The sequence below is a fragment of the Dromiciops gliroides genome, chromosome 1, assembly GCF_019393635.1.
Source record: "Dromiciops gliroides isolate mDroGli1 chromosome 1, mDroGli1.pri, whole genome shotgun sequence".
In the NCBI taxonomy this organism is placed as follows: Eukaryota; Metazoa; Chordata; class Mammalia; order Microbiotheria; family Microbiotheriidae; genus Dromiciops; species Dromiciops gliroides.
In genome coordinates, this window is record NC_057861.1 from 481,309,294 (window position 1) to 481,328,511 (window position 19,218).

Here is a 19,218-nt window from a genome sequence, read left to right on the forward strand (position 1 = left end):
TAAAAGTTTGGGGAAAACTACTCAGCTAGTGTACCACTAGAGGCAGCTAGGGGTGCAGTGGATAAAGCACTGGGCTTGGAGTCAGCAAGACCTGAGTTCAAATCTAGCCTCAGATACTTACTAGCTGTATGACCCTGGGTAAGACATTTAACCTCTATTTGCCTCAAGTTCCTCAACTATAAAATAAGGATAACAACAGCATTTATCTCACAAAGGCTGTTGTTAGGATCGAATGAGACAACATTTGTGAAGTGCTTAACACAGTCCTGGCACATAGTAGGTGTTTTATAAATGCATATTCCCTTCTCTTCCCATAGGCAAAGTTGTAGGGCATTCAGACTATATCCATAACAGGATGTGGTATCAAATAGAACTATTGAGGAGACACATTATACTTATTTATAATGATGGCTTTCCTCTGTTCATTTCTATTATCCAAAGGGAAAGAGTTTTAGCTCCTTCCCATGGGATGATTTGTCAGCCCTAGCTCACTCATGTAGTTTGAATTCCCTTCACTTCTACCCTTGAAAATAGTATTTCTTTTCTCCCTCCAGTTGCACTGTGACCTCATTCTTCTCCCCAGCACATTCTATAGGGTGTTTGTACTATATTATGGACAAATGAGATTAATTTGACCAAAAGGGGGAGGAGGGAATTTATATGGGAGACTGCCCATAATAGGTGCAAAATTACAGCAATTATATTCCATTAGCTACTGAAATACACAGAAGGGAAATAATATATACGTTTAAAAAAACCCCCAATATGCTGCTAGGCTTTCTGTAAAAAATAAAGAGGAGATATAGATGTAAAATACAATTACATATGAATTAAAACTTGACTTCAGCTTAAACATTTACAGCCTTGGGGAAAATATGCAACTAAAGTTTCTAAGATGTAAAATTATCTTCCATGTTCCTATTTATGAGCTCTATGCCAATTTATTCATTCATACATAAATGCCAGTATCATATATAAAGAACTTTCAGTTCTCTCTATATATCTTGATATTCAAAAAGAAAATAAAAGAACTTTTAATAAAAGCCATGGCATGCACTTAAATCAAAACCAAATGGAGAACTCCATATTTGCAACAACCTAGATGCAAAGTCAGATTCTTTAAAACAGCACTCATTTCCAGACCTGACCTATGATATTTGCACAAAACAATGCATCGTAAGATCCCTATAATGAAAGGAGTCTAACTGAAAGACCCAAATCAGAGGGGGGAATTAATGTATTTGCTTAAATGTTTATCCTAATACTTTTACCAGGAAAACCAATTCTCTAGTCCTACTGGTGCTACAACAGATTGGGAATGACAACAAAGAGCAAAAATAAAACTGAGCTGAAAATAACAGCAACAGCAACAGCAACAGCATCGTGAACCAAAGGGGAATTGCTTGTGTTCATCTCCCAACATTAGAATCAATGTGTAACCTAAGCAGTTCCCAAATGCTCATGCCAGAATTCAATCCGGAAATTTTAAATGACTATCAATTTTCTATTTTCTATGTCTATGAGCCAATATGAAACCTCCGCACTCAGCTTTCTAATAATTCATCACAAATAAAACGATGACAACACAACAAATGTAGTTTTCAGATTCCTGAGCATCTGAAAGTAGCATCTTTATTCAGTTTCTGCTCTCCACTTAGGCCTTCATCACTGGCACTGCTTCAGTGTCAGCTTCCTCATCTTTGAAGTATTCCTCCCCTTCCCCCCCCCTTCCTCCATTCATACCAGCTACCTCCTCTTATTCTCTGCTCTGCAAAAATGGATTGGTGCACACATTAGTTTTATTGAGAGTTAGCACTGAACAACATTGGAATTTCACTAATATGTTTAAATATAGGTCAACACACATTAAAGCTACTTCAGGGAGCTAAAGGTAACAAGTGTATGTTAGTGAAGTCATTGTCTCATAGACTTCTGCCAAACAGAGGGAGATCTTTCAACAAATTTATTTTGGTTCTGTTTCAGAAGGTGAGAAGGCAATGTGGTGGAAGTACTTTAGCAGGAGAGAGATATGCAAGTAATTTCAGGCTTTGGGGAATATGCCAATTGCCCTCAAGGGGGGAAAAAAAATCTTTGACAACTGTGGGCAAAGTCCTCCATTGCTTATTTATCACATAGGCCAGCAGAAGGCAGCTGCCAATGCAATTCTGGAAACAAAAATAAAAATTGTTACTGACTAGCTGTATGACCGTGGCCAAGTGAATTCTCTGGGACTCAGTTTACTCTTTTTGTAAATGGTTGGTTTTGGACTACTAGATCAGAGTACTTCATGGCTGACAATGAAGTAGTTCAATATATACAGACTAAAGCATAGTGGGGAATTCTGTTACTCGAGGGTATACTAATGTACAGAAAAGTTTGCTCCCTGAGAAGTGTAGCTCAGTATGTTCAAACTGAAAAGCTAATGAGAAGAATTTACTGAATGCATAGGCAGAGTATGTAAAACTCCTTGCATGCCCTGCTCTTTAACCACTTAACTGTGAAATCACATGTAACCTGTACATATCAGTTCAATTCAACAAAACCAAATATAAGTTTAAGTGGAAAGTCAACTCAGTAACATTTTTCTTAAAGCTCATTTCTAATCCATAAATCTGTATGACTCTTCAAAGTGATGTCTAATCTACTACTGACTCACCCTGTTCCCTTTAACCATTCCCCCTCCCTCCCACACACATGCATACATGCATAGAACTTGGATACTTTAGAGATCACCTAATCTAGGGAGTCCTAACCCTTTTTTTCATCACTGACCTCTCTGTTACTAATGTGGTGAAACCTATGGATCATTTTTCCAAATTATGTTTTCCAGTGCATATAATAAAATACATAATGTTACAAAGAAAACAAATTATATATATTGAAACATAGTTATAAAAATATTTTTTAAATTAACAGACCAGCCACCTTCCCCCCAATTTGGAACCTCTGATCTAGTCTAAACCTATATTTTTACAAGAAGAGTAAACTGAGGTCAGGTCAAACAGCGGGTCAGTAACAGAGGCAAGAATTCAATAACAGGAACAGGAATTCAGATGCATAGAAATAGTATGGACCATCTACTTTTAAGAAATTTTCCATGCATTACCTTTTAAGTTAAAAAGATCTCAGGATTATAAATTTTATGATTTATATGAATTCAAAGGGATAGTAGAAGTCATCTAATCCAATTCCTCCCCACTCCCCCACCCCGCTTTCTTTTTACAAATGAGAAAACAGATCCAAGAGGTTACATGATTTTGCCCAAGGTCATCCAGGGATGAATGATGATGCATGGATGAATGAATGAATGAATGAATGAGAAAAGCATCCATTAGGTATTTATTATGTGTGGACCACTTGTGGTAAACTCAGAAGATAAAAATGGAAAGCAAGATAGTCCTCTGTCCTCAAGGAACTTAAATTAACATAGAAGGAAATAACACATGTGAGGACAAGGTAGCCAAGGAGAGTGTTTTGGTTTGTGGAGTCTTAGGCATGGTGTATGAGATGAAAGGGGAGTTGATCAATGTACCTTTTCCAGTAGCCCTGGGAGTAGTTAAATAACTATGGTTCATAAAAAGGAAGAGGAGGAAAGGAGAGAGGAGGATAAGAGTATGTACCACTGTAATGGGCACGGTGGATGACAAGAAGGAGGCCATCATGGAACATGAAACATAGCTGAGGATGGCCAGATAAGATAACTTTTGTACCTAGTTGTTAACTTACAAAATAGAACAGCATGGGCCCAAGGGTAGAAGTTCCAAAGATGACAGGGTTAAATCCCACAGAGGAGGATTGGCATTGGATCTACACTTTCATTATAGGGATTCATATGATGTAATTTGGAGACTTGGCTCAGGGTGTGCTGCTGCAGAGTACATTGCAGGAGGATGAAGAGGTGAGATTTGAACCTCAGAGTTTAAATTCAGTGTTCTTTGCATCGTAGCATGGGGCTAAATTATGTAGTCTTCATTTTTTCACAGATTAAGTCAAAAAATTGACATTTACTTTGATCTTGTACTCTACTTTGTATTGCTGCCCTGCACTGTTTCAACTCCACAGAACTAGGTGCTACTCCCAGGATAAGCTCATCACCATTATGCTAATTCTACCCTTGACTGACTCCATCTCCCTCAGCCTCATCCCCTCTCTTCTTAGGGCTGGAGCATGGAGTACCAAACTCCTCCTACTTTATAGAGGGCAGATACTGAATTCTCAGGTTCCTCCACTTTGTATCTGCTGCTCTGCCTGGTTTCAACTCCATGGAAGATGACCCTGTACATGGTAGCTCCTGTGGTCCCCTCACTGACCTCCCCCTCAATTCCCTGACTCCTTTTGTGTGCTGTCTTCCCCATTTAGATTGTAAGCAACTTGAGGTCAGAGATTGTCTTTCTTTTTATTAATTGTATCCCAGCACTCAGCATAGTGTTTGTAACACAGTGGGCACTTAATAAATGCTTACTGGATTGGTTAATGGATTGAATCTTTAATGGATGCCATAATGGAATGACCACTGGATCCCTGAGTTACATTCCATCTCTACTACTTGTTAGCAAGTTATTTGGATTGTCACCACACCTTTCTGAAACTGTTTCCTAACATCTCTAAAATGGGGATGAGAATAATTATCTAGCATCTTGAGTTTTAATAAGGAAGAGAGCTTCTGTAAATGTAAAGTGATGGAAATTTAACTGATCATTTTCATTATTATTATGGATAACAAACCTGGAGTTATAAATACAATAGGATAATCTCCAATTAGAATACAAATACAAGTCCAAATTCAGCAACAAAGGAGCAGAAATGAAAAAGCAGAAATGTCTACCTCTTCAGGGAGATGAAGAATGGTATGCTCTTCTGAACCAAATGCTGACAAAGATTTGTATGCAGCAGTTGCCACAGTAGGGTCCTAGTGAGGAGAAAAAAAAATTATATATATATAAAAAACAAGAAAGACTGATATATCTTGAAGAACAAATTATAATTTAAAGGAAATCAACCCTCATTCTCCCCTAGGAAAGAACTGAATAAATGATGGCATCCCCCCTAATTTCTATAATCAGTATTATCATGAATGGTGTTTTTGGCGTTCTAGATCAGACATATCTTTTTACTCTCAGAAGAAGGGTCAGGGAATTTCTAATTATGATGTTATACATGTTAAAGTGAAAAGACCTATGGAAGGACAGAAAGAAAATTTTACTACTTTTATACTCCTTGGGAGTGACTGGTTCACATCCTTTGCAAAAGGCTCCAAGTTAGAGGCAGCAGCATTTCAAGAGAAAAGAACTAGTTGGGAGAATTAATCAGGCATCCAGAGTCAGAATTATGGCTTCACCATTAACATCTTAGGAACCCATTATGCCTCAGTTTTCCCACTAGTAAAATAAAAATAATGGCTATGTCTTTGTTAAAACACAAGATTATAAGAACAAATAAAATACTGTACATAAAAGTACTCTGAGCTCTCCAAAAGCAACAAAGGGACTTTATAGAAATAGAAGATGGAAGTATTATTATTCAGTCATCAGGCATGAAAAACTTGCTAAAAAATAAATACACGTTGAAGGAGAGGAATATGGCACTTGTATGTGCACATACACATATATGCATGGTTGTACATGTGTGTATATAAAAACAGATAGACTGTATTGTATAGTATTACAAAGTTTAAAATCATTAAAAAATTGCAAAGTATAAAAATTGGGGACAAATTGTGAAAGGAAAATTATGTATTTATATCCACGTATCTGTCCACCTCCCACTCTCCCTCCCCACAAAATAATCTGAAAGAATTTTTTTAACCTTAGCATAATTTTCTAACATTTCCCCATTTTTATTATGCTTTCACTTGCACTGCTGTTATTACCTTGCTTTGAGAGTGGCTCCAGAGAAAGCTGAGAACTTGAACTTTAAAATTCTGTAAAATCAACAAAAAAAAAGGGATTAAATCTTTGTCAAGAAAGACAGAAAGTCAACATACAAATCACTAATAATTACTACTACTACTACTACTACTACTACTACTAATCACTTATATAACAGATCATTCACGTGTGTGGATATGTGTGTACACACAGTGTACACGACAACACAGATAGAATTGAGGTGAATAAATGTTTCTGAACCAATGATTTATCTTCTTTTTAAAATTATATTGATCTCTTTTGCTTTTAGATTACTTTCATATCCAAATAGAACCCTCCATTACCCCATCTAGTGAGTCAACCCCATGACATTTTTTTTTTTGCAGGGCAGTGAGGGTTAAGTGACTTGCCCAGGGTCACACAGCTAGTAAGTGTCAAGTGTCTGAGGCCAAATTTGAACTCAGGTCCTCCTGAATCTAGAACCGGTGCTTTATCCACTGTACCACCCAACTGTCCCAAAAGATTTTTTTTTCAAAGAAAAAAGTCCCATGAAATCAACCAACATAGGACTAAGTCTGAAAAGATATGCAATTAGAACTATGATTTCATCTGTCCAGAAAACTCCCAGTGTGGAATTTCCTTTCACTGTTACAGATCTACAACTTTCAGTCTCAAAGAGCTGCCTAAGGCACTAAAAAGTTTACTGACTTGCCCAATACAGAATGTATCAAAGGAAGGACTTAAACCGAGACCTTTCAGGCTTAGGGAACACAAACATACGCAAAGTTACAAAAGTTCAATTATTGTAAAGGGGGAATAAATCTCAGTTTGTATTTCTGGACTGCCATTCCCAATGGTTAGACTCTTTTTCTGCCAATCTCTGCCTGTTCATATCCTACCCATTCTAAAAACTCACCTCCTCCAAGAAGTCTTGCTTATCTAATCTCAGGCCATTTTTACTTATTCTTTTGATCATTTTCTAATTTGTACTGTATTTATCTCTGGATGTTTCATTGTCCTTATTAGGCTGCAAACTCCTTGAAGACAGTGACTCTATCTTATCCTTTATCTCACTCAACAAATAGTAAGCATTTATAAGTGTATTAAATTTGTTGAAATGAATAGTTAGAATGATGTCATCAAGCTGTCATAAACAGAATCTCAAAAACAAGTCCAATCTATCATTAGAATATAAACTCAGGGGCAGCGAGGTGGTGCAGTGGATAAAGCACTGGCCCTGGATTCGGGAGTACCTGAGTTCAAATCCGAGCCTCAGACACTTGACACTTACTAGCTCTGTGACCCAGGCAAGTCACTTAACCCCCACTGCCCTGCAAAAACAAACAAACAAAAAAGAATATAAGCTCACTGTAGGTAGGAATTGTTTCCTTTTTGTGTACTTTTATCTCTAGAGCCTGGCGTATTGCCTGGCACAGAGTAGGTGGTTAATAAATACTTTTCTGATTGATTTAGCATGTGGAAAACAAATGCAGTGACATAAAAAATTTGTCAACTATAGCTTTTTTTAAAAAATGTGTAAGGAGAATTACCCACCAATGTCCAAGTTCATCTTCCTCCATGAAGCCCTTCCTGATGCCCACTCTTAACCTAAATCATATGTGATCTCTCCCACCTCTGAATATTTTGCTGATACTCCTCTTATGGTACCAATCACATTCAATCTTGCATTACAGCATACCTAAATATACTGTGCACATTTTATTTCTCCTAGTGACCAAGAGATTAAGAGGAGTGTCCCATAGAGGACAGGGGGTGAGGTTTGAAGTAAAAAAGACCTGCCTCTCGGGCAGCTAGGTAGCACAGTGGATAGAGCACCGGCCCTGGAGTCAGGAGTACCTGAGTTCAAATCTAGCCTCAGACACTTAACACTTACTAGCTGTGTGACCTTGGGCAAGTCACTTAACCCCAATTGCCTCACTAAAAAAAAAAATTTAATTTAATTTAAAAAAAAGACCTATCTCTGACAGACATCAGCTATGTGACCTCGGGCTAATAACTCACCTCTTAGTGATCTAGACAACTCTCAAAGTTATAAGATATGCACTTACCATCTTATATTCATGAAAGGAATTTACACACTAGGAGTTGTCTATGCCAATAAAATCAAAGATCTGAACAAAAAATAAAAATATAAACAAGATTCTAAGCTCTTTGAGAGGAACCTACATATTTTTGCATCCCCCACAGAACCTAGCATAGTATCTTGCACATAGCACACAATAAATACATAGCAAATGAGTATCAAAAGAATGAATGAATGAAATTGTAAGCATTTAAGATACCCGTTGATCATAAGAACACTGGCTTAATAGTCAATCTCAACTTCAAGTCATCACTGTTTATCTTACAACTGACAAAATAATCTCAACAGGAGGCAGAAATCATGAAAAAATTCAAAGATCATAGGAATCAGACATTTAGAGAAAGAAATTACTATCTTTCTAATGTATTTATAAACTCTGAAGCCATCTAGTACAACCTCCTCATTTAAGAATTGAGAAAACTCAGGCTCACGCTTTAGCTTGTTCAAATAATAAGACTGCCATATGTTTTTATAATGTTTATAATTTTCAAAATGTTTTACAAAAATTAGCTCATTTGAGTCTCATCACAACTTTGTTGAGTAGGCAAGGCAGGTATTATTATCCCCATCAAATCATGGTAGGGTAAATTTAGAAAAGAGAGCAGGGGAACCACTTATACAGAAAAAGAGAAAAAATTCTAAAGTATGCCAACATGGTAACTAAGAGCAAAGCAATGGGATAGACTTATTTCAACAGCAATTTTCCTTGGGGCCAAATCAGGTTCCTCAATGTTTATATGGACTATAATCAATAGACTACAAATTGATAAGGTCCCAAGTGCTGATAAAATTTACACCAAGAGAAAATTCACAATGTTGGAGGAACACACATTAGAAACACTGAATGCTGAAAGTCACTTTACATATGTCTCATTAAAACTGATCAACTACAAATGTAAAGATGCAATTTTCAGCTTCATAGAAGGAAAGCAAACAGCCGGCCTCCTTCTCTTTTTTCTTAAAAGTATGATTTTCTTCAATTCAACAACAATTTAACAAACATCTGTTAAGTAGTTACACTGAGAAAGGCACTGGGGAAGATATAAGATTTAGATAAGTTAGAATACCTTCGTGCAATCTAGGAGGAGGACCAGGTAAAAACAATACACAATCACATGGTAAGTGCATTAGAGAGGCACAAAGTGCATTTCTTCTCTGCAATCCTGCAATGACAACCTGACAACTTACAGAATAAGGAATTTGAACTGAACCATGCATGAGGCAGACAGATATGAAAGGACAAAGTGTGGCTTTGAGGAAGTCATTGAGCTGCTCAGGGCTGGAGTAACTTTGTAAATTAAAAGTGGCTTTCTCAAAGGAGAGGTAACTTGGTGTAGTAGATACAGTTCTTCCTCTGACACAGATTGGCTGTGTGGTCCCCAGCAAGCCATTTAAACAGTCAGTGCTCTAAACAACTCCCTAAGAGGCAAATGGGGTGCTACCCAGCACAGGGGGAGGAAATTTCTTCACCTGGGAGATCCTTGTACTCACAAGATCTCAGGTCTAGTCAGCAATCTTGACAGGTTGTGCTCTGAATGATACCTAAGGAACTCTCCAGCTCTAAGGTCCTAAGAATGGCACTAATACACAATCAGAATTGGAGAACTTCACTCACAAATTGATACAACTGGGCATAAGGGTTAAAGACCTAGATGAGAGCCATAGAAGACCTGTGTTTGAATTCCATTTAAAATACTAGCAGCATCGCCCTGGGTGAGTCACTTGGGCTCTCTGAGCTTCACACATTGAAAAGAGGATGATGATGAAACCTACTTTACAGGGTTATAGGAGCATCAAATTGGAAACCTTAAAGTGCTATAGAAAAGGGACTGTTTTTTTCAACTGGCATTAAACTAGGTCTTAAGAGTCAAAAGTATGAGCATGAAAAGAAATCCACAGCACCTTTTATGTTCACTTAGGACAAATATCTTTTTTTCTTTCCTCTTTAATATCCGGAGCTTAATAAACATCAAATGGATTGAATGAGCATTTCCATATATTATATTATATTATAGAACATATTATATCATAGAACATAAGGAATGAATTACTCTCCTGGTTCTGTAACTCTAAATCTCTCTAGGTTTCTCTGAAACCATTCCTTTCATCATTTCTTATGGCACAGTAATATTCTACTGTATTCATAGATCATAATTTGTTCAGTCAATGCCCAATGGATATTCCCTTAGCTTCCAATTCTTTACCACTATAAAAAGAGTGACTATAAATATTTTTGGTGATATGCGCCTTTTTTATTCTTTCTTTGATGTCTTTGGGTTATATAGCCTTAGTAGAAGCATTGCTGGGTCAAAAGATAAGCACATCTATCTATCAATAAACATTTCTTAAATACCTACTATGTGCCAGGCACTGTGTTATGTGATAGGGATACCAAAAAAATTAAAAATAAAAAGGGAAAAGACAGTCCCTGAGGTTAAGGAACTCACAATCTAATGGGGGAGATAACAAGCAAACAAATATGTACAAACAAGAAATACACAGCATAAGAAGTAAATAATTAAAAGAAGCTTCCTGTAGTTGGGGCTTAAAGGATGTTGTTGTTTGTCTTTTCTTCTCAAAGAGGACCATGACATAGGGAGGTGATGTCATGCCTTGCACTGAACTGGATTTAAGTAAGGGAGGGCTGCACCAGTCTCACTCTCTCCTCCAGAGCTATCTGGATCCAGTGGCAAGATATATATCAGGACCAAGGGAGATGGCCCTGGATGTTTAAGGGAATTGGGGTTAAGTGGACTTAATGAGGGTCTTTATTTCATGAATAAAGATGGATATAAATAAGTGAAAAAATGTGAATTCCTCCAAGTTAGGCTGAACTATTCTAATTAAAGTAACAATACTATATAAATGCATGTATTTCTCAATCAAATTATCAAATGATTTCTTTGTAAAGCTTAGGAAAAAATAACCACATAAATCTTGAGGAACAAAAAGTCAAGAAGGTCAAGGGAAATAATGAAAAAAGTAAGAAAGAAAGAGATCTATAGCAGGGTACAGTTAAGAATAGTCTGAAGCGTGATTTGAATTCGGGTCTTCTTGACTCCAGTGCCAGTGCTCTATCCACTGTGCCACCTAGCTGCCCCAAAAGGAAGGCAGTAGGTAAAGATGAGGAAACTAAGGTGGTTCAGTGGATAGAACATGGGAGCTGCTGTCAGAAAGATCCGAATTCAAATCTAACCTCAAAATTTTACTAGCTGCATGAATGACCCTGGACAAGTCACTTAACCTCTGCCTTAACCTCTGTAAAATGGGAATCATGATAGCACCTACTCCCCAGGGTTCAAATAAGATATCTGTAAAGTACTTAGCTCAGAGTCTGGCACACAGTAACAATTTAATAAATATTTAAGTTAAAAAATGTAATAAATGTTCCCTCCTTTCCCTACTGGAAGGTGAATTAACTCCTCAATGGCAGAGACTACATTTATCCTGAACACAGCAAATACTCAGTATGTCAGCTGAATTGTAAGAACTTCCTGAGTTGACCAAAATGCCAGCCCCACTCCTAGCCATTGGCCTCACTTAGTAGACATAGTTCTAAATTGCTTACCAGAATAACTAGAAAAATTAATTCACAGCTCTACCAACAATGCACAAGTGTACCTGTTTTTTCACAACTCCTACAACATTTGTCACTTCCCTTTTCCATCACCTTTGACAAAGGGTATTGGGTGGAACTTCAAAGTTGCTTTAAATTTGCATTTCTTGGGAAGCTAGGTGGCACAGTAGATAATGCGCTGGCCCTGGATTCAGGAGGACCTGAGTTCAAATCCAGCCTCAGACACTTGACACTTACTAGTTGTGTGACCCTGGGCAAGTCACTTAACCCTCACTGCCCCACCCCCCAAAAATTGCATTTCTCTCATTAGTGGTTTGGAGTGTTTTTTCATGCTGATGTTTACAACTAGGACATCTTCCTTTAAAAACTTCCTTTTCATACCGTTAGATTGATAATCTACTGGAGAATTGTTGATTTTCTTGTAAATTTGAATCAGTTTTTTATAAATCTTGGAAATGAGACTTTATCATTGTATCTTCCATTCCACTGTTTGGCTTCTATTTTTTAATCAGTACTAAATAGTTTTGATGACTACTACTTGGTAGTATAGTTGGCAATCTGATCCTGTTATAGATCCCTTTCTTACTTTTTTCATTATTTCCTTGACCTTCTTGACTTTTTGTTCCTCAAGATTTAAGTAGTTATTTTTTCCTAAGCATTACAAAGAAATCATTTGATCATTTGATTGATAAGGTACTAAATACATACATTTAGATAGTATTATTATTTTAATTAGATTAGCTCAGCTGAACTTGGAGGAATTCACATTTTATATCCATCTTTATTTCTGCAAGAAGTATTTTATAGTTATATTCACATAGGTAGCATTTAGAGAGTACTTTAATATTTGCCAAGCACTTTACATAGGTTATCTCATTTGAGCCTAATAACAACCCAATGAAGAATGTGATATATTATTCCCATTTCACAGATGAGGATATTTGAGGCCGATAAGGGTAAAATAATTAGTGTCTGAGGCAAGATTCAAATTCAGGTCTTCTTAACTCCAAGTTCAGCCTTCTATACACTAGGCCACCTAGCTTCTTCTACATGTCTTTTTTTTTTAATTAATTAATTTTTTAAATCGGAATTTTATTTTCCAAAATATATGTAAAAACAAATTTTAAGATCAATTTTTTAAAACTTTGTATTCCAACTTCTCTTCCTCTCTCCTTCCCACCCCCAACCCACAAGAACTCAAGCAATTCAAAATAAGTTATACATGAGTAGTCATGGAAAAATTCCCATATTAGCTAGCTGTAAGAGAAAACAGTCAAAATCAAGGAATTGTCAAAGAGGAAAAGAAAAAAATTTTTTTAAAAATGTGTTTCCATCTGTTTTCAGATACTATCAGTTCTTTCTCTGCAGATGGGCTGCAATCTTCATAAATCCTTCAGCGATATATTGGATCATTGCCTTGCTGAAAATAACCACATGCTTCCCAGCAGATCATCCCCCACTATTGCTGTTATTTTGTATACAGTACATTTCATTCTGTTTCAGTTCATGTAGGTCTTTCCAGGTTTTTCTGATAGTATCCTGTTCATCATAACTTGTATATAGTACCTTAAGCTTGACAGAGTTTTCTTCATAATAGCCCAGCAAAGTAGGTACCATACGTTTTGACATTATAATCAATCATCATAACTATTTCCCTCCATCCCACTCCTTTCCCATGACATTTACTCTATCTTCTTTTTACCTGTTCCTTCTCAAAAGTGTTTTACTTCTGACTATTCTCTCCCCAGCTCTGCACTCCCTTTTTTCACCCTTCCTTCCTTATCCTCCTCCCCTCCTACTTTCCTGCAGGGTTAAATAGATTGCTCCTCCCAATTGGGTATGAATGCTATTCCCTCCATGAGACCACTCCAATGAGATCAAAGTCCCTGAGCTAATCCCATGTTCTAAATTTTTCTTCTTCCCTCCCTCCTCAACCCTCCCTATGAGATCAAGCAATTCAATATGTCATACTGGTGCAGTAATGGAGAGCATCTTCATCTTCTTGAAAGTGTTTTGCTTTTTACTGCTCTCTCCCCCAATCTGCCCTTCCCTCCTTCCCCCCGCCCCAGGGCAAAAATATATTACTATACCTACTTGAGTATGTATGTTAGTCCTTCTTTGAGCCAATTCTGATGACATTAAGGTTCACTCCCCAACTCCTTCCCCTTCTTCTACTCTCCTCCATAAGCTTTTTTCTTATTTCCTTCATATAAACTACCTCTCCCCAGACCATCTCTCCCCTTCTCCCTACCCCAGTCTATTCCTCCTACACCTCAACCCTATTTTAAAGATGTCATCATGGGTTACTTAGGTGGCACAGTGGACAAAGCACCAGCCCTGGACCCAGGAGGCCCCAAGCCCAAATCCGGCCCCAGACATAAGATACCCGACCCTGTCTGCCCCACAAAGAACAAAACATAAAATGCTTTACAGATATCATCCCTTCATATTCAGTTCAGATCTGTGTCCTCTCTGAATTCCTTAACAGAGATAGTTCTTATGAGTTTGAAGTATTATCTTCCCATGTAGGAATGTAAACAGTTTGATCTTTTAATATCCCTCATGAAGTCTTTTTCCTGTTTACCTTTTTATGATTCTCCAGGGTCTTGTATTTGAAAGTCAAATTTTCTATTCAGTTCAGGTCTTTTCAACACAAATGCCTGAAAGACCTCTTTCTCATTGAAATTCCATTTTTGCCTCTGAAAGATTATACTCAGTTTTGCTGGATACGGGATTTTTGGCTGTAGTCCCAGTTCCTTTGCCCTCTGGAATATATCATATTCCATGCCCTCCGGTCCTTTAATGTAGAAGCTGCTAGATCTTGCTTTATCCTTATTGGAGCTCCACAGTATTTGAATTCCTTTTTTCTAGCTGCTTGCAATATTTTCTCCTTGACCTGGGAGTTCTAGAATTTGGCTATAATATTCCTTGAAGTTTTCCTTTTGGGATCTCTTTCAGGAGGTGATCGGTGGATTCTTTCAATTTCTATTTTAACTTCTGCTTCTGGAATATCAGGGCAATTTTCCCTCAAAATCTCTTGGAGGATGGTGTCTAAGCTTTTGTTTTGGTCATGGTTTTCAGGTAGTCCAATGATTTTCAAATTATCTCTCCTAGATTTATTTTCCAGGTCAGCTGTTTTTCCAAGGAGATATTTCACATTGCCCTCTATTTTTTTCATTCAATTGGATTTGCTTTACTGTGTCTTGTTTTCTCATAAGGTCACTAGCCTCCATTTGTTCCATCCTAATTCTTAGGTAGTTATTTTCATCAGACAGTTTTTTAATCTCCTTTTCCATTTGGCTTTTCAAACTGTTGACTTTTTTCTCATGACTCTCCTGCATTGTTCCCATTTCTCTTTCCATTCTTTCCTCCCTTTCTCTGCATCTTCTTTCTATTTCTCCTACTTTCTCTTCAAAGTCCCTTTTGGGAGCTTTCATGGCCTGAGACCAGTTCATATTTTTCTTGGAAGCTTTGGATGTTGGAGCTTTGACCCTGTTATTATCTTCTTCTTCTGAGGTTATATTGTGGTCTACCTTACCCCAAAGAAGTTTTCGATGGTCTTCTGCTTTCTCTGCCTACTCATTCTGGCCTACTATTTCTTGGCTTTTAACTCCTTCTTAAAGTGAGGCACTGCTTTCAGGACATGCTGTTTGAGCTACAGCATGTCTCCAGGGGATGATCAGGCTTCTTCTCAGCCTGCTTGGCCTCGCTTTTATTTGATTTTAAATTATCCAATGGCGGGGTGGGGGTGGGTGGGGGTGGGGCTGCTTCTCGGCTCAATTCCTGTTCCCAGCTTCAGAGGGTCCCAGGTGTTTTGGTTTAATTTGAGGGGGGGCAGGTTTTAATCTCACCTGGCCTGTTCTCTGTTGCAAAGATAACCTCAAGCCTACTTACTAAACAACCAACCAGCAAAGCTTTCTGTGGTGTGGTTTTTAGCTTTGATGAGCCTGCTCCCCTGCTCCCTTCCCCCACCTAGGCCGCCCGAGGCTCAGGATTTCTTCCTGGTTGCCCACTGGAGTGGGACAGTTGAATCCTTCCCCCCAGTACACTGGTACCCCTACACTTCCCATCCCCCCGACCCCCTGCCAGCCGTTCAACCCAACTGCACACTCAGTTCTAGAAGACGCCAGTGCTGCAGCTGATTCAGAGGCAATGGGGCAATTTCCTCAGGTAGGTATCTGGTGTGTCGGCCTGATTGCGGGGTTAGGCTTTATTCATGGCCCAGCACGGCCCCCTGAAATCTATCTATAGCTAGAGAAAACTCTCAGCCCATGTTTTTGTGTGTTTTTCTCCTCTAAGGGTTCTTTTATTGCTATTTTTGGGGTGATTGTATCAGGAGCTCAGGGCATTTAATGTCTTTCCTCTGACATCTTGGCTCTGCCAAGTCCCTCTACGTGTCTTAATAGGTTGGGTCCCTAATATTTTATATAATCTGTAGCTATCTTGAATGAAATTTCTTTCTATTTCTTCTTGATTGCTTTTATTGTTAATATATCTTGTTACTTTGCTGGTTATTAACTATATCAAGTAATTTTTAGCTATCTGTATAAAGTAATAATTTTGTTTCCTCTTTGCCTGGCCTTATTTTTTCAATTTCTTTTTCTTATCTTATTATTATAGTAAGAATTTCTAACACTATGTCTAAAATAATAGTGGAAATAACAAACACCCTTCCTTTACCCTTGTTCTTACTGGAAACCTCTCAAATTTGTATATAATTACATATAATTCTAGGTCTTTATTTTAAATAGCTACAAACTGCCATATTAAGTGAGAGCACATTGACAAATCTATATTATTGTGCCATATTCTATAAAGAATTAATCTATTAGAAACAAATCTTCCCTTTTATATTATCTATAACATGTAAGATACAACATAAAGAACCCTAATGGGCAGAGATTACAGACAACAAAAATATATTAAATACCAAGTGAAACAAACAAAAGTTTTCGTTCTTAAAATTTTTCATTGAGTTAAAAGAAAAAAAGGAAGGTAGGTGAAAAGAAAAAGAAGATGGCATGTAGAAACAGACATATATGTAGGCTTTTTATAGCACAGCATAGAATAAAATGTGCTGGCTTAGAATCAGGAAGAACAGGGGTCCTGTGAGCTTCATTTACCTCATCTGTAAAACAGGGATGATGATGATAATAAGTACCATTCCACAGGGTTATCATGAAGTTCAAATGTGATAATGTATACAAAGCATTTTACAAACTTTAACATGTCCCAAAAATGTTATTTCTATTACTACTTTATCCTCTTTTAGCCGTCTATGAATTTTATAGAGAGGTACCTTCTATTTCCTACCAAATGTTTCAGCTGCCTGCATAAACAGGATGGGAGCAATTACTTAAATTCCTACTCTCCAGTAAAAAAAAAAACTGTTACCAACTAAGTAAGCACAGCAATACAGGAAAAATACACACACATGGAGGCCCTAAATTATTAGGCAAAGCAGCTCTGCTTTCCATGATGCCTTTAGGAATTATTCTTTAGAATTCAAACACTTACAAGATGAATTTAAATTATTAGCAAAAGTTTTATGTACCAGATTATTTTAAAAACTATTTAGGGCTTCTTTTCTCTATAAAAAGATTGGCTTTGTTGCATTGATAATATTACTTGGCAGTTAAAGTACAAGACAAAGACACCAGTTTTCCTTTGCATATGTTGAAGATCCTGGATGAATGCAGCTGAAAAAGTGTCATATATTTCAGGCTCCATAGGGTACAAACCCAAAATACTATTTGTTGAAGAAGGGAGGAAAAAGTGACTGTATCAAAAGTTGTGACCATACCATATAACCACCCCCACAAAAAAGGAAAGGACTCGGGGTGGGGGGGGGAGCGGTGTCCCAAAAACATACCTCATATTCAGCTGTGTTCACTGTCAGTGACGGAACTAGAGCAAACAGTTCGCTTAGTGTTTTTAATATAAGAGGTCGTGTGTCACAACTTAGCTTTGGAGAGAGAGCACTCCATGTGGAACGAATGCAAACAACCTAGAAAAGGGAGGAAAAGAGACTCATTAACAAGAATAATATCAACTCAACAAGAAAACCACGTAACTGGCAGACTTTTCTGAAAAGATAAAAGGTCAAGACTCCCAAACAGGGATGTGATAAATTAGCAAGAACCTGAATATAGAGTAAACCAATAGAAACTGTGAACAGGTCAATATGGACTCGGGTGGGTGGGGAGAGGTGGAGGAAGGTTTGTTACTATCCTAGTCACTATGGGACCAAGGGAATCTGTGCCTGTGTCTGTCTATCTCCCTCCCCACCCCACCCTGCCACAATCAACTGCACATTATCTCCATTGGATCCCAAAATTATTCTGTAGGACAGGGGTAGAGGGAAGCGGTACTGTCCCGTCCCTAAAGTCACACTTTCCTATTTCCCCATTTTTTTTCCTGTTCAGTTAAGGTGCCACTCCTTGACTTGACATTTGTATTATGAATAGATCTCTCAAAGTATGTTGACATTTCAAAATTGCTTTTGAATGCCCTCTTATCAGAGGAACCTAAGAAGTAGACTGTAAACTATTAATCTGGAAGACATCCAAGTTTGACATCAGAGCTTCAGCCCCCTCACTATAGTATCCATAAAAGTGAGTCCCCTCAGCAACTAGTGCCTCTTCCCCCTGAAATTACCTAGTATTTATTTACATGCATATTTTAAAACCTATCAATCATAGTTTTTAAATGTTGTTTTGCCCAATAGAATGCAAGTTCCTTGATGACAGGGACAACTTCATTTTTTTTTTCTTTGAATAACCAGCACTTAGCATAGTGCCTAGGTTATATTGAGAATTTTTTTTTTTAGTGAGGCAATTGGGGTTAAGTGACTTGCCCAGGGTCACACAGCTAGTAAGTGTTAAGTGTCTGAGGCCGGATTTGAACTCAGGTCCTCCTGACTCCAGGGCCGGTACTCTATCCACTGCGCCACCTAGCTGCCCCTATATTGAGAATTTAATACAACTTATTGACTCCAATATAATTTGTTGACTGACTGACTGAGGGTTTTTACCCAAAGTGCCATAGGCCAAATTTGTTACTATGTAGTTGAGCCCCTAACAGTAGAAAAGAAGATATCCAATCACAGAGATCTGGGGGGTGGTAGGCTGGGGGAGTTGGATTAGAAACTGATTTACCCATCACTAGCCAAAAAACAACCATGAGGTTGAGTCATAGAGGAGATCTCATGTTAGACACAATAGGGAACTGAGAAAAGAACTTTTATTGGATACACACTTAGGGGTGCTGAAATAATACCACTGGAGCTAGTCTACCAGCAGAAAAAGGTTTCAGACAACAGGAAAAAAAGCTGAAGGAAGCACTCAAAAACATCATCAAGGAGATAGGATATGAGAATAATTTATATTTGTGGACTATAAGTGACTGGAATTTACAAATGAGAGTAGCTCATTTATCCCTATTGTCTGAGGATTCTATTTTAGCATTATTTAGTTTATTTTTAATTAATTTTTAAAATTCTGAATTTAACATGGACCAAATAAAACTAACATTTCCATATTTAATGGAAAATGATGAGTATACATGAATCCACAAATATATTTGTTACCAAGGTTTTCTGTTGTTGTTTATTGATGACTATTGGTTTGTTTATTGTTTGGGGGTTTTCTTCCCCCTTATATACAAGATAT

The 19,218-nt window shown here is 37.6% G+C and overlaps 1 protein-coding gene across 1 annotated transcript in view; it reads right to left on the reverse strand.

Moving 5' to 3' along the window:
• FOCAD (focadhesin) overlaps positions 1-19,218 on the reverse strand; it is a 380,224-nt gene that overhangs the window by 131,796 nt on the left and 229,210 nt on the right. Inside the window, exons 16-18 of the mRNA XM_043979236.1 lie at positions 17,421-17,555; positions 5,870-5,920; positions 4,826-4,909 (exon numbers count right to left, since the gene is read on the reverse strand). Of these exons, the coding sequence (XP_043835171.1) occupies positions 4,826-4,909; positions 5,870-5,920; positions 17,421-17,555 (270 nt within the window). The remainder of the gene's footprint in view (positions 1-4,825; positions 4,910-5,869; positions 5,921-17,420; positions 17,556-19,218) is intronic.